Source organism: Neolamprologus multifasciatus, chromosome 10, assembly GCF_963576455.1.
Source record: "Neolamprologus multifasciatus chromosome 10, fNeoMul1.2, whole genome shotgun sequence".
Taxonomy (NCBI): Eukaryota; Metazoa; Chordata; class Actinopteri; order Cichliformes; family Cichlidae; genus Neolamprologus; species Neolamprologus multifasciatus.
Genome location: NC_140448.1, coordinates 32,419,037 through 32,435,191, shown reverse-complemented (window position 1 = coordinate 32,435,191; position 16,155 = coordinate 32,419,037). Strand labels below are relative to the sequence as shown.

The window sequence follows — 16,155 nt, the reverse complement described above, 5'->3', positions numbered from 1 at the left end:
ACAGCCATATGCACTAACATTCACAGTTCATACTGATGGGCAATTTAGAATCATCGAGTAACCTCACATGTCTTTGGACTGTGGGAGGAAGTACCTGGAGAGAACCCACGCAAACACAATGATGCTAACACCACACAGAAAGGCCAGTTGGTGGATCTTAGGACTTAGGACATTCTTGCTGCGAGGAAACAGTGCTCGCCACCGAGCTGTCGTTCTATACTTAAAAAACAAAAGTAGGAAAGCTATGGTTACAAGGTTTGATTAAAAAAATTTCTATACATTTTTGTTAACAACAACAATGTTGATATTTGTAAATTAAAACATTTACATTTATTTATTTATTTGAGTCCAAGCAACTAACCATTTTTGCTAGATTATGTCACATCATTTTAATAGGAATTAATTTAGCAACTGTTAAGTTGTTGAATTTCATACAAATCGTAAATGATTTGATGACATATACCATAGAAACATCAAATTATTTTGTTCAGATTATAAGTAAGACTCATGTAAATGCAATAACCAGCCAATTTCACTTTTTTGAGTGCAGTAGCTTCAAAAAGTTACAAATGCCGCCTCTGCCAAATGCTTTCAGTCACCCTGATGATACGTTATGCTAGACCTGTAAATCTAGGCTATGCTAGGCCTGCATCTTATCTTAATGACATGAGGAGTTGAAGAGATTTAACATGATAACTAAAATTATTTCATTTCTTAGTTGTTGACATTAAAAAAACTAATTCAAATTGTAACTGTGCTGAGGGCAAGCTACAGCTTTGAGCTGTTTGGTTTAGGCAGTCCGGGCAAGGAGGATGCGTCTGCCCCCCTGGGAGCCATTGTTGCCTGTTTTTTTGATTCATAGGTGGACAGTTTCCCCACCGTCGCTCGCTGCTCACTTACTGAACCCTCTATTGCGGGGAAGACGGCTCCCTCACCATCTGCACCCTACCCCATCTCCTCTCACTCCTTTAACGTCTGCTGAGTCAGCAGACAAAGGACGAGCAGTGCTAGTCACCACAGTGAGTAGACCAGACTCTGTTGTTTTAATAAATCCTTTCAGAGGATAAAAATGCAGATAATCAGGAGGGGACAGTTTCCATACATGCAGCCCCAGGTTCTCGGAGGAGAATCCATCGTCAAACCAAATCTCACCACACTCCTGTGGCTTCAGAAGAATCAGCAGATTGTGGACCAGCAGTGCAAGGTGCCACAGTGAGTAACTCAGACTCCACCAGTTCTAACTCCACTTGCTATGAACAAGAAAATTAAGGCCGTTTCTTCCCCACTCACTAGCAATGCTAAGCCTGCTAAAAGTGGAGAGAGATTGGTTTTGGCTAAACTGTCCACTGTGGGTTTCTCTGAGTCAGTGGGCCTAGAGACTGTTAGTTCAGTGACTGTCAGCTCACTGTCAGTGGGCCCTGTAGTTACTAATTGTGAAGCGGTTGGGAGAAACCAAGAGATTATGTCATTACCTGTTGAAACACCCTGCTGCCCAGCCTGTGGCTGTAGCTCAGTCAGCCGCCCAGCCTGTAGCTAAGAAGTCTGCAGTAACTACATCACCATCACTTCACCTGCCTTTTGCTGCAGCATCACCGCCCAATCTACCGCCGGTGGCTGCTAGACTACCATCATCACCATCGGCTCAACCGTCTGCAGCTGCAGCGCTGCCGGAAGGACCCGCTCAGTCAGAGCAGGAGGTCAGCGCCCTGAAGCAACCTGCATGTCCATGTCCATTATGGCTTGCACATCAAGAACCACCTACCGTGCTACGCCATTGCACATTGGAGCTGTTACATGGTTAGTCGCCAGAACTGCTTCGCCACCACCGGACCCGTGGTCGGCCGCCGGAAATGCAGCATCACCGCCACCAGGCCCACAGACGCCCACCTGAACAGTTTTGCCGCCCCTGGAGCCGTGGTCAGCCATTGGAGCTACTTCGAGGCTGTCATCAGATCCCTGGCTGCCCACCAGAGCTGCCATGTTGCCTCCACCAGGCCCGTGGCAGGCCGCCGGAACTGTTTGCCACTATTGCCATCCATCGGGTCGGCCACCAGAATTGTTTTGTTGCCACTGCCTGGACCGCGGTTGGCTGTTATGTGGCGGTCGTGGGGATTGTGATTGGGCCTATGGACAGGTTGAACTTTTGGACTAATTGGGGTTGTTTTTGTTTAGTTTGGGGAATGGTTTCGAAGTTACATTTTTATGTGTGTCAGGGCAGATGAGCAAATACTTTTGGCAATATAATGTTTATCTTTTGAAAAACTTGAGGCAATTAATTTAGGTTATTTTACAGTTCCTTAGATTGTGTCATGAATCTTTGACCGTACTCAAGTTTGTCAGACAAGTTCTATTCATGTGATTTCATGATTCATTGGGAGGATATCAGGCTTGAGTGTGGGTACTGACACTGAACTCACCTTCCCAGAAATGTGGTTAATCAAAGTTCATTTGTAATTTAACAAGAGGGGTCAATTACTTTTTCAAATAGTTTGGTAAGTTTGGATAAATCTTTTCCCTTAAAACACTTAAAAAGTTTTAAAACTTATCATTTAAAACTAAATCTTGTATTCATGTAGGATATCTTTGTACAGTAATAACATTTGTTTGGTAATCTGAAACATTTAAGTGTGATGCATATGTAAAACCTAAGAAATAGTAAGAAGGTGAGGGAGATGCTTTTTGTCACTGTAGGTGCCCAGTGGTTCATAATCAGTGGTTCACATGATTGTTAGAAATATAACTTTTGCCAGGGCTTCCAGATACATCCATCCATCCATCCATCCATTCGCTTCCGCTTATCCTTTTCAGGGTCGCGGGGGGCGCTGGAGCCTATCCCAGCTGTCATAGGGCGAGAGGCGGGGTACACCCTGGACAGGTCGCCAGTCTGTCGCAGGGCCAACACACAGGGACAGACAACCATTCACACTCACATTCACTCGCACATTCACACCTAGTGACAATTTGGATTATCCAATTAACCTATCCCCACAAGCTGCATGTCTTTGGACGGTGGGAGGGAACCGGAGAGGGAGGGACCCGGAGAGAACCCACGCAAACACGGGGAGAACATGCAAACTCCACACAGAAAGACCTGATGGTGGAATTGAACTCAGGACCTTCTTGCTGTGCAGCAACAGTGCTAACCACCGTGCCCGGGCCACCGGGCTTCCAGATACAGACGGACAAAATGGTGGTGGCTAACCAACCGGACATAGTGGTGCTAGACAAACATGAGAAGACGGCCGTAGTGATCGATGTAGCAGTTCAGAATGACAGCAACATCGGGAACACGAGAAGCTCGAGAAATACCAAGGGCTCAGAGAAGAGCTCGAGAAGATGTGGAGGGTGAAGGTGACGGTGGTCCCCGTGGTAATCGGAGCACTAGGTGCAGTGACTCCAAAGCTAGGCGAGTGGCTCCAGCAGATCCCGGGAACAACATCGGAGATCTCTGTCCAGAAGAGCGCAGTCCTGGGAACAGCTAAGATACTACAGCTAAGCTAATAAGGACCCTCAAGCTCCCAGGCCTCTGGTAGAGGACCCGAGCTTGAAGGATTGACCGCTCCACAGGGGCGAGTGGGGAATTTTTTTTATATATATATATTTCGGCTCCCTTGAACTTTCCCACATTTTGTCACATTACAGCCACAAACATGAATTAATTTTATTGGAATTCCACGTGAAAGACCAGCACAAAGTGGTGCACACGTGAGAAGTGGAATGAAAATCATACATGATTCCAAACATTTTTTACAAATAAATTATTGAAATTTTAGCCCTTTAGTGGCCCAGATCAGATTTGCCAGAGGTGGTCCTGTGCTGGCCCGTGTGTGGACTACCTCTGGCAAATCTGATCTGGGCCACTAAAGGGCCGTCATTCTTTGCGGTATGTGGGCCATGTGTAAGCACATTGTGTGCAGCCATGGGCCAGTTGCAGACACACTGCTGGCCCTGTGCTGGCCCAGATGTCAGCCTAATATGTACCTTAATCAAGCCCTGTAATAACAACATAGCGCTATATATATATATATATATATATATATATATATATATATATTGCGCTTTTCTACTCGCTTGGATTACGCAAAGTACTCTATATAACATGCTGTATTCACACAATCACACATACTTTCTCTAGACTGAGTGCTCCCTAACTGCATTCATGCACATTCACACCGTTGCAGACTGGAGAAGCCAGGAATCGAACCGCTACCCTTCCGATCAGCCTGAGCTACAGCCACCCAGTGGCAAAGATGAGTAAATCATCACTATGTTTTGGATAAAGTGTACACTCACAAACCTGTCAAATCTGCATTTGAAACGTTGGCTACTACAGCAGTGTAGTATTGCAACATGGCATTTGGGTCTAACTAAAATAGGAAAATAGGAACATAAATAGCACCGTCATTGCCAGATCTGGCTCACATCTGGTTGACACACACTCTGCCACGACACGGGTCAGTCAGAATTGCCAGCTTGATGCCAGATCCAGGGAAGACCTGTTTTCCATAGGCCTGGGCCACATAACCACAACTGAGCCAGATATGACATGCCATTACATAGACAGTGGCATCATTGTCAGACCTGGCCCATATCTGGATGACATATGTCTTATCATGCCAGAAGTCAACCAGCAGTGCTGGCTTGATACCAAACCCGGGCCAGGCCTGCTTGCTATGTGGGGAATAGCACATGCTGTTGTGACCAGAAACAGACGTTTTGTGTTGTAAATAACGTGTATATACATGAACATACACTGTAGTTCCCATTATGTCATCATGACTATTCCAAAAACAATGGCTATGTATTCTACTGACTTACATGTGGTACAACGGTGTGGTGCACCTCCAGCGCTTGGAGGAAGATGGCCCAGAACCTCGTCTTCATCATCCCAAAAGCACGCTCTATAATAGAATGTGCCCCAGAATGATGAGAGTTGAAATGCTGGGCTCCCACACCTTGGAGTCTGCAAGGATGAAATGCCCTAGGGGAGGGTAGATGGCCGGCTGGTACAGTGGTCTGTTGTGAGTCATGCACTGACCCCGGCCAGCCCACATACTGTATGTATCAATGAAGCGGCCCTGATGGTCACAAACCGCCTGCAGGATTATGGAAGGGACCAATTTTGTCATGTGAAGGCTGTGTGCAGGCAGGAAAAGGACCCCAAATGCAGACTCACAGAAACAAAAGGTGAACTTAAATACAACTTTAATGCTGGACGGCAAAACAGAAAACTGGCTGAACTAGAACACAAAATGAACTAACTAACTAAAAACTAACTAACTAAAAACTGAAACATTTCACATTTAGTTTTCAAGCTGGCTTTGTTCAGCTTTTTTTTTTTTCCAAGCTGCTTTTGTTGAGTTTGGAGTTGTTGTCACATTAAGTATGCTGCTTTGGTTTATTGCTCAACTGTTAATTCCAGTTTTGTTACTTTCAGGTTTTGTTACTTTGTTACTTTAAGTTCCCTGATGAATAAGTTAGTGAAATTCTGTTTTAATAAACAACAAGTTGAGTCATAAAAGCCATTGTAATACTGAATCAGAAGAGGTTAAAATTAGTAGGAACAAGCATTTTACCATTTCAATTCATTCAGATATCTTTTATTTTGACAAGGAATTTCTTTCCATCTTTTCCTCATAATACACACAGATAGATTGCAAAAAGCAGTGGTTCAGAAGCAGTTTCAGCAGTGTTGCATTACTCCCTTTTATTTTATGTAATGACTTTAATTCATATTAATAGAATTGGAGAAGTAAATTTGTAATAGTGACAGCGGATCGAGTTGGCAAAGATCTCATTTATTAAGCCAGGTTACAATCTCTGCACAGTCAGTTTAAAAAACATTAATATGTCACTTCAAACTGTTCAAATAACCCTGAAAATTGTCTTTAATATAATGGCAAAACCTTCTTTAACTTAACTTTTGATACAAATTTTTTTATCTCTTTGGATTGCATACCATAAATGATGGGATTGAGGCTTCCAGGGATGATGTGATACAGGACAGCAACAATTTTTCTGCTTTCTGAGTACTCAGGAAAGCGATGCAGAGTGATTATGGACATACCACTGAACAAAAAAATCAGATATACAACCAGGTGAGTGCTGCAGGTCTTCAAGGCTTTATTGTTCAAGGACTTGTTCTTAGTGGTTAGACACACCACAGTAATCTTAGTATAGGTAAGAACCATGCTACCGATAGAACCTGTGAACAAAAGCACAGTGAAAGTGAGGCCATAGACATTGTTAATGAACACATCCTCACAGGACAGGTTAAACAGTGCAGCATTGTTACAATAGGGGCTTTTGATCAGAGTTCTGCATCGGCCCAGTCTCAAGGTCAGACCGAGCAGAATCCCAACCAAAACAAAGGCCACCCCCCAGGCAGAAACTGTCAGCTTCATCAACAGCTTATTTGTCATTACTGCAGCATAACGCAGAGGATTACAGATGGCTACATATCTGTCAAAGGCCATTATCATAAGCACTGTGTGAGCTGTGGTACTAAACATATGTGTGGTGAAAGCTTGGACCACACATTCATAATAACTGATGAGGCGCTCAGACGGAGGCCTCAACATGTCTACAAGCAAACGAGGGATCATGATAGAGTTTCCAAATAAATCATTAATGGACAGATTACAAAAAAGGATATACATGGGCTGGTGAAGACTCTTGTCAACAAAAACCAAAACAGCAATGCCCACATTTGCAACAATTAGAAACAAGTAGGAGAAAAAAAGAAAAAGAAACACAGCGTATGTGGCTTCCTGTGGGACATTTAAACCCTCCAGCTGTATTGTGAAGATGTTGTTTGTATTTTGCATGGACCTGAAAGAACAAGACAATTTCAAAGGCATTTCAAAAGCAATTCAGTCACTATCTAAAACATTAAATAAAGCTTTCACGCATGACATTCCCACATCTGTAAACAAGAGCTTATATCACAAAAAAGACAGAAATCAGATACTTGTTAGTCCTGACAATCCTCAACTCCTGAAGTTGAAGTGTTGGACTGTTGTACATATAGTTCTCCATCTTGTCTGAAGTAAAAGCAGAAGGAGGGAAAAAGATGAACTAAAATTAAAATGTAATAAATTAAATATCAAATATTAGCAGTGAGGCAAACCTTTTTCAAAAGTCACACATTTTAAAATATTAATCTAGTATCCACCAGCAAAAGGTGGACAAACACTACAATAAATATTTGTTCAAAGAAAAATAAACTGAAAAGGACCCACAGAATAATGTTTTCTGAATGATCATACAAGATAATGTGTTATCATCTGAAGGCAAGAAGCAAACTGTTAATGATCACCTGAAATGCATCAGTTCACGTGCTTCTTGTTTCTCTCCACAGCTTTATCTTGTGCAGTGGTGGGTGTCTGGGAAACTTTAATCCACCTCAGGATTAACGGTAAATAGTTGTGGCAGCACGAGGTGAGAATAAAGTAAATAAAAGACAACGCCACTCTGGGAATTTCACCCAGAGAATACTGGAAGTAACACTAATCACCAAGAAGGCAGTTAGGTTTCTCAAAAAAAAGAACACACCAAGACACAAGTGCAACACAAAATCACACACTCACACTAATAAACTAAACAAGGTAGGTGTGTACACTCAAAGGATCCCAACACCAAGGCGCCCTAGTCTCCCACCAGTGGCGTAACAAAAATCCAAACTACAAATCAAAACAACAGAAAAACAACATACAATCTGGATAAAATTTTAAAATCTGGAGCAAACGGAATCGCCGTATTGCTCCAACTTGCCGCCTGCCCGACTATAAGTTAATCATCCGGTCAATCAATATGTACGCCAGCTGACTCCCATAACCGGCATGCATATGGCCGCTGTCCACGCCGACGTCCACTTTAAAAAGCTGGCAGCAGCAGGAAAAGAAACCTCGCAACGGGAACAGACGGTAAAAGCAAAGCAAAGCAGCAGCACTTCAGTTAGCGTAGCGTTGCGTAAAACTAAGGCCCACACTTCCTGCAAAGCATAATAAGTAATTACTATAAAAGAACAATAAAAGGCAGAGATCGTAATGAAATTGAATTACGTACCGAGTAAACCGCGTCATGAAACATGAACAGAGTGGCTCATAGGAGGCTTCTACAGCTATGACCTAAAAACAATATCTGTTTACCACCAAGTAAGGTAATGTACATGTAAGGCAGTGACTGGAATAGGTCACAAGGTGTCGCTGTTGAGCTGCATATACATTGTAAATTTTAGCAATTTTGACCATTTGTCCTCTGCAGGACACCGTAGTTCAGATTTCTCGTTCGCGCGGGCGCCATCTTGCTTCAGTGTTTACTGTGATTTGCAAAGGTAAGCACTGTCAGTGGTGTACTGCATTGGTTTTTTGTTTAAAAATAAGCGTTCCACTGTGTAAAATGGCGGTTTGCTAAGCATATATTTTGTTTATTGAGAGGTTCATGTGCTGTCTGATGAGAGTATGAGCAGTTTGTGTGCATGTTCCATTTTGTAATATCTGCCGCAATTTCGGGCCACATTCCCGCTAGTTAGCAGAGCACTCATTCGGGCAAAGTAATGCAAGATTAAGCATTAGCTTTTCAGCTACAATTTGCTGGTAGTCCAGCTATGTTAATTTTGTGTCATACACATTCCTGAGACCGAGGAATTTTGTAAAGACATGATTATTTTTTGCTTAATGTGTTTTTTATATATTTGTTGTTGGCTTTTACTATGTTGATAATCACGCAGTGTTTACTATGATTTGCAAAGGGCCAGCAGCAGAGTTGGAGTGGTGTTTGCCCCAGCATCTGAATAAACGGCGCGGTCCGAGCCACAGATTGAACGCCTGTGTCCGACTGGTCTCTCTACTGTGCACCCCAATCCAACACAAACTTACACAACGCAGAGTCCGGGGTGTAGGGAGGCCCCTGCACTGGTTGGGTTACATACACACTACAATGAGTAAACACCTACCAGCCGTGATGGAGGCTTCAGAATGATCTCTGCAACACCAAAGGGAAGTCAGGTGACCAAAAATGAGATCACAGGTAAGCGATCCAGGAATGCTCAAATGGCCACTATTTATACTAGCGCCCCCTAATGCGCCAGGCTGAAAGTGGGTTGAACCAAGGAATAACATTCATCCTGCCACATAGTCATCAGCACTCTATAAAAAAATTAGGGGGAGAAAGCATATTTCATATACTTTGTTTTGAAAAAACAAGATGGTGCCAGTGTGCACAGCAGGCCGTCCTCGTCTCTGTTTCCGATCTTTCTTTTTTGATTGTTGTGTATTATTCGTCCTTCTTGTGGTAATATGCCTCTCTGATGTCAATGCCCATGCTGGAATTTAGGAGATGCTACTTTACTGCATATATACCCACCACTGGTGCACTGCCTCTACCTTCCCTGCCTAAGAGGCACTATAGAAAGCGAGGCAAACGGAGTGGGTTCTATGTTCGCTTTAAGGTCTACCTTAACCCTTTAAAGCCGGTCGGAGCGGGCACGCTCCGTTTTGCTACTACTTTTAAATCCTGGTAGCACTGCAACCACGCGAGCTAGCGCAATAATTTTTTTTGCATATGAAACCGGAGGAGTTGTACTTACATCTTATGCCATCAGCTTGTCCTCGGTCACAGTTTCCTTCCACATATAGTTTTGCAAAAACTGCATAAAAAGCACTTGCAGCAACAAAAACATAATATTCCAGAAACACGTTTTGCCGATCCGATCAGCTGTTTGTAACACTTCCTAGTCCATCAGCGCAAACTATCGCATGTCCTCCATGACCTGCCCGAAACCGGAAGTGACGTCATTTTCGCGGAAATGTAGTTTTTTACCATCAGGGCCTCATGAGCCTATACTGGTGTTTTTAAAAGTTATGTTTGACTTTATGACTTTCTGTGTCGTTTCTGGGATGCTTAGGACTCATATTGCACTGCTGGAAATAGTTTATTTTGATGCATATGCTGCTTTTTTGCAAATTTGCACTATAATATTTATTTTTGTTTTTCCTGCAGTGTATAAAAATTGGTGTATTTCAAAAACAAAACTATGAAGACACTCAAAATAAATTTCCTGTGGTGGGAAACTATTTTGTGCAACTTTTTTGTATTTACAGTTTTGAGGGATAAGCCTCTTAAATTTCTCTAACTAGAAATATATGTTAAAAAAACAAAAACGATTTTCAATTTTTTTGTAGTTTATTGCACTTTTTTGCAATTTATGTAATTATTATGCACTTAATGCAGACATATTATTAAAATTTGGGCTATAACGGTTGTATTGATGTATAGCAAATTGAAATGCTCCCAAAAATGGCTCCACAGCATGTAAAAATATAATATAAGCTCTGGCGGACTTGGTTCTATGGTAGGTCTTAAAGGGTTAAGGCACATGCTGCGGCTAACTCCGATCCCACTTTGGATATTTTGCAACCTCCTTTCTCCTTTCGGGACCGGCTGTCCTTCAGACTGCTTAGTCACTGTTGGATTTGCCCAGTATCTTCTTACAATCTTACAATCTTACAATCTTACCCGGCTCGCCCAGTGGTTTGTTTGCCTTTTTTCTCACCTTGCAGTTGGATACTTTGTTCCTGACATAAACCTGGATTTGCCCTGGTGAGTCCTTTTCCTTCTCTAAACTTCTTCCCCTGGATTGTGTTTTCTTCACCTCATCAAGATCCTCGGGGAGGGATTGTGGCCTAGCCTCGGTTTTTAAAATTAAATTTAAAGTCCGACAATTGCCTTCTCCCACCTTTTCTAGCTTCGAAGTACAGTTATTGAGGCTGGCTGCCCCCCCCATGACTCTTTCTACTGTAATCTACCGGCCATCCAAATATAATAAGTTTTTTATCTGTGAATTTACGGACCTTTTAAGTTCTTTTTTCTTAAATTATGATCGGGTTCTTATTTATGGCGATTTTAACATACATATTTGTTGTAAAGATGACTTGTCGTGCCCTAACTGATTCTTTTACCCTTACACAGTGGGTGAGTGAACCGACACATTTAAAGGCATAGCCATTTTTGGCTATGTTCAATGCTGAGTTAAATGCAATAGAATAGACTTCTGTGGGTCCTCGTCGCCCTGTACGTATAATTAATTCTGAGACTGTGGCTAACTTTTCTGCTGCCTTTTTAAACACTGCGTTTTTTGATCCTGATAGAACGGACACTAAATGTTATACGCCCGCCTCGGTTGATGATTTTGTTAATTCTATGTTATCCACATGCTCCTCTATTATGGACACAGTGGCTCCTGTTAAGATGAAACTTCCCAGATGTTCTTCTCAACCTTGGTTAAATGACTCCATTCGGGCCTGTTGTCAGTCTGAGAGGAAGTGGAAAAAAGACAAGCTTCAGTTATTCCTTGACACTCTATGTAGGAGCCGCTCTATTTACCGGGAGTCTGTTAAGACTGCTAAAGCAGCTTTCCTCTTGGATATTATTGTGGCTAATAGCCACAACCCTCGTATCCTCTTCAAAATCTTTAACTCTGTGGTCAACCCTTGTCCTGGAATATCAGATTTGCCCCCCCCAGCTCTGTGAGCAATTCATTTTACAAGAATTTTTTTATTTCTTAAGGCTTCACTTTTACACCCTTCTGTGGTGAATTCTCTTCCTACTTTAAGATGTCAGTCAACTTTTAATCAGTTTGAGCCAATTTCACTCTCCACCCTCAAGAGATTATTTGAACACCTGAGAAGTTTGAATTCTGTACATGACATCCCCCCTTTCTGCATTATTAAGGATGGTTTTGATGTAATTGGGCCTTATATTCTATCTTTGATGAACCTATCATTACTGGTGGGCTGTGTCCCGACTGCCTTTAAACATGCGACAAGGCAACCTGTTCTAAAAAAAGTAGCCTTGACTGGAATGATCATGCAAACGATAGATTGATCTCCAAACTCCTGTTCTTATCTTAAGTACTAGAGAAAATTGTCTTTTTGCAAATACAGCCCTACTTAAACACAAATAATATTACTGACAAATTTCAGTCTGGCTTTAAACCACGCCACAGTACTGCTTGTTAGACTGCATGAAAGAGGTCAAGGATTGGTTGTCGGCAATTCGCTTATTTTGAATGAAAACAAAGCGGCACGGTGGTTAGCACTGTTTTTTTTTTTTTTTTTTTTTTTTTTTTTTTTTTCTTTTTTTGCCTGTCCCGTTTGGTTCTTTTGCCATCAGAATTATTGTCTAAAGGCGAAGAAAGATGCCCAACGGATTTTCTTTACCAAATTGACCATCCCAGCTTTGCCGTAATGGTCCATTTGATTCACCTTTTATTCTTTATTTTATTTTCACTTGCTGAATACGGGACAGACTTGACTGGGGGAAAGAAAAGGGAGAAAGAAAGAGGGGAAGAAAAACAGTTGAGAAGAGGGACGGGGGAGAAGGGCAAAAAACAAAAACCAACAGAATAAGCAGAAGAAGAAAAAAAAAAAAAAAAAAAAAAAAAATACATATATCGATCACCTGGATCACCTGTTGAGAAAGAAAAAAGAAAACAAGCAGAAGAAAACGAGAGTAATACAATAAACCACATCACAATGATATATGGGAATATGACAGTAAATACTAAATATTAAACATTATTGTGCAGCACGTAAGATCGACAGCACAGTGTGCATTGAGGTAGGAGCCAAAAAGGGTGTAGTTTGTGTGTGTGATCACCCGTGTGTACACCTGTGAGCATGGACGCGCTTGTTTTCTTAAAAGGTTCCCTCATGTAATGATCTGCTAGAGGGTGTGGGGGGCCACTGCCCCGTCCTCCAGGGCATGAAGCAGGTATGGAGGAGATCAAAACCCCAGACATCCAGAGGCCCCCAGAACACAAGAGACCAAGGAAGACCAACAGAGGGGCAGCCGCGCCACTGTCCCAGAAAGAGCTGAGGAGAGTCCCAGATGAGGGGTCACCCAGCAGCCACGGAGCAGAAGCCAGGGGGGGCTGCAGTGACGTGCCCGTGAGCTCCGCCGGCAGCCAGCTGTGCCTGAGTGACCGAGCCCCAGGCCGAGAGGCCGGGGGCACCCCACCTCCGAAGTGGCCCAAGCGAGCCCCAGGCTCCAGGCCCCGATAAGCAGCCGCCAAGGAGTGAGCCGGTGTGTACCCGGACGCCCACCCCCGGACACAAAGAACCACCAACGCACCGACGTCTGAGGGAGTCCGCCCCCGGCAGGGGAAGTGGTGGGGGGAGATAGGCCTCCAAACCTTGGAGGGCCTGAGCTGTCCTCAGAGAGGTGGCATCTGATACCCAACCTGACATACAGACACAGACATACAGGCACACACAGATACAAACATCCATTCCCACCCTCATGCTCTCATATGCACTTACTCCACACTCAACCAACGTGGAGACAGACATAAAGAGACGCTGTACACACAATCACACTCCCCAAGCGTACTCTACGAACCGGGTCTAGGTACCCTTGCCCCTGGAGGGGGGAACTGCACCCAGACCCAGGTTGTGTTACCCTTTTCCCTGCAGTGGGGAGAAGCAGACCGCCCCGACTCCGCAGCAGCAGGGAGGCCCCACACTCCGGACCCCAGTCGGACGGCCAACTCCTCCTCCTAGCCCCCCTGCTCCAGCAGAAAGCAGAGAACGAGGGTGAGAGAAGACTCCTAACCTCCCTCCACCCGCTCATTGTAGTGTTGATGTATGTGTGTTCTAAGGTGCGTTTAAAACCCAGGAGGGCATGGAGCTACCTGCCAGAGAGCAGCAGGTAAGCGCATAGTCCCTCCTGCTAGCCCTCAATGTCTACGTGTATTTAAAATTGAGAGGTGGGCAACGACGCCGGGGGTGAGGTGTACACCCTGATGGTAATTGGGATTCCGTGTAGCGTGCCCACCCCCAAGATCCTATATTTATGTGTAATGAGAATGTGAGTAATGTGAATGTCTAAGTTGCGGGATAAAATTGAGGCAGAGGCAGCCAGAAGGGGACAGAGGGGGGGGGGTTACCTCCTCTGCACCCTGGTGACACACCCCCACTCCAAGGCCCTGCATGTGTGGGTGGTTGTGGTGGAGCGGGAAGAGGGAGGCAGTTGGAGATGGGGAGGGAAGGAAGGGAGGAGCAAGTGACCCCTCCCTGGGGCCAGCTCCCCCGCTGACCCCCGGTGGTTAGCACTGTTGCCGCACAGCAAGAAGGTCCTGCATGTTCTCCCCGTGTTTGCGTGGGTTCCCTCCGGGTACTCCGGCTTCCTCCCACCGTCCAAAGACATGCAGCTTGTGGGGATAGGTTAATTGGTTAATTGATAATCCAAATTGCCACTAGGTGTGAATGTGCGAGTGAATGTGAGTGCGAATGGTTGTCTGTCCCTGTGTGTTAGCCCTGCGACAGACTGGCGACCTGTCCAGGGTGGACCCCGCCTCTCGCCCTATGACAGCTAGGATAGGCTCCAGCGCCCCCCGCGACCCTGAAAAGGATAAGCGGAAGCGAATGGATGGATGAATGAATGAAAACAAAACTAAGATTGTGGTGTTTGATAGGCATATCCCTCGGGACCAGTTAGCCATTCTATTTGGCCCCTTTGCCAGCGTCCTCTCTGACAATGTAAGCAATCTAGGTGTTTTCCTGGACAGTTCATTTAAACTTGATAAACAAGTGTCCTCAGTAGTCAAATCTGGCTTTTACCAATTGCGCCAAATCTCTAAATCCAAACATTTTATACAGCGCAATGACCTTGAAAAACGTACCCATGCTTTTGTGATTTCTGGATTAGACTACTGAAATTCCCTTTACTTTTGTGTTCAATCCGTCCATCTCCATAGACTTCAGCTTGTTCAAAATGCCTTGGCTCATCTCTTCCTAACTGGAAAATTTGCTTCCATTACTCCAGTTCTTGTTGACTTACATTGGCTACCCCGCAAATATCGTATCGATTTTAAAATCTTGTTGCTTACTTTTAAAATTATAAATAACAATGCGCCTAGCTATCTTATCCACCTTCTTAGCCTGTATACTCCAAGTCAAGAGCTTGGTCCAACCTAGGTCCCGCCTGAAGACCAGGGGCGATCGTGTTTTTGTCTGAGCTTCACCGAACCTCTGGAATAGTCTTCCTGTTACTATGCCTCAGACTCTATTCAGTCTTTCAAAACACGATTGAAAATGTACCTAATTAATTTGCCATTCCCCACTAGCCTAGTGCCCTTATCGCATCTATTTGAACCTTTTTACATTTTAACCCTCTTACTACATTTGAACTTTTTTTTACTGCAGTATTGCTGACTCTTCTAGATAACATTTTATATTCATGAACTGACTTTATTGCTTAACCAAGGCCCGACATCTTTTTTACTTAGCCCATACTGCCAGTTTAATTAGTGCTTCCTGTTAGTATTAGTACTAGTGCTTGTTTTTGCACTATGTTAATGTTTTATCACAATGACTTATTGTATTATTGTGAAGCACTTTGGTATACCTTTGGTTTTAAATGTGCTATGTAAATAAAATTTTATTGTATTGTGCATATATATATAATGTATATATATGTGTATGTGTGTGATATGCTATACAACACATTATTGTGATTTTACTATTTAATTCACAGAAATCATAAAATACAAAAGCCTTTCCTGTTTAAAGATAATTTTTCCTTCCCATCATCTCTAAGTGCTTGCTCATAGGGGATCATCTGATTTTTGAGGGTTTTTTCCAGATCACCAAGCAATATTTTTAATTAGACAAGGTTATAAGAAGTGAATACAAAGTGATGAAAAGTTTTTTCAAAAAGTTATACAAACCTACCAACCCCTACTTGAAAAAGTACTTTACACCTAAACCTAATAACTAGTTTTGCCAGTCTTGATAGCAAGAGCTGAAATCAAAAGTTTGTGATAACTGTGTCAAAAAGGCTGAATTGGCTGAGAGGTGGACCGAAAAGCAGACTCAAACAGACAGAAGATTTCACAGGAAAGCAATGTTTATTCACTCTTTTCTCAGTTGACTTAACCACAGGGGCAGGAGGGCAAACTAGAGTTGCTTTAAAAACATTCACTGAAAGAGAGGGAGATGTGAGTTAGTTCTCACAGAATACTGGGAATGAGTGCCCCCCTGGAGTGGTTCAAAGGCAGAGTTAATGAGTGGCAGAGGGTATTCATTTTTTTATTGTAATGTCAATCACTCCCCGGTGATCAATGCATGGAGTCTTATCCTTCTTAACCATGGA

The 16,155-nt window shown here is 43.3% G+C and overlaps 2 protein-coding genes across 2 annotated transcripts in view; both read right to left on the bottom strand.

The window, feature by feature from the left end:
* Positions 1 to 2,770: 2,770 nt before the first annotated feature.
* Positions 2,771 to 16,155, bottom strand: part of LOC146510531 (glutamate receptor 1-like) — a 441,677-nt gene continuing 428,292 nt past the window's right edge. The window contains exon 19 of the transcript XR_014876561.1: positions 2,771 to 3,091. The gene's annotated coding sequence lies outside the window, so the exon portion shown is untranslated. The remainder of the gene's footprint in view (positions 3,092 to 16,155) is intronic.
* LOC146510565 (olfactory receptor 8G17-like) lies at positions 5,338 to 6,935 on the bottom strand. The gene has a single exon (XM_085174919.1). It carries the CDS (start codon positions 6,858 to 6,860, stop codon positions 5,889 to 5,891), a length of 972 nt encoding a protein of 323 aa, XP_085031045.1. The 5' UTR covers positions 6,861 to 6,935; the 3' UTR covers positions 5,338 to 5,888.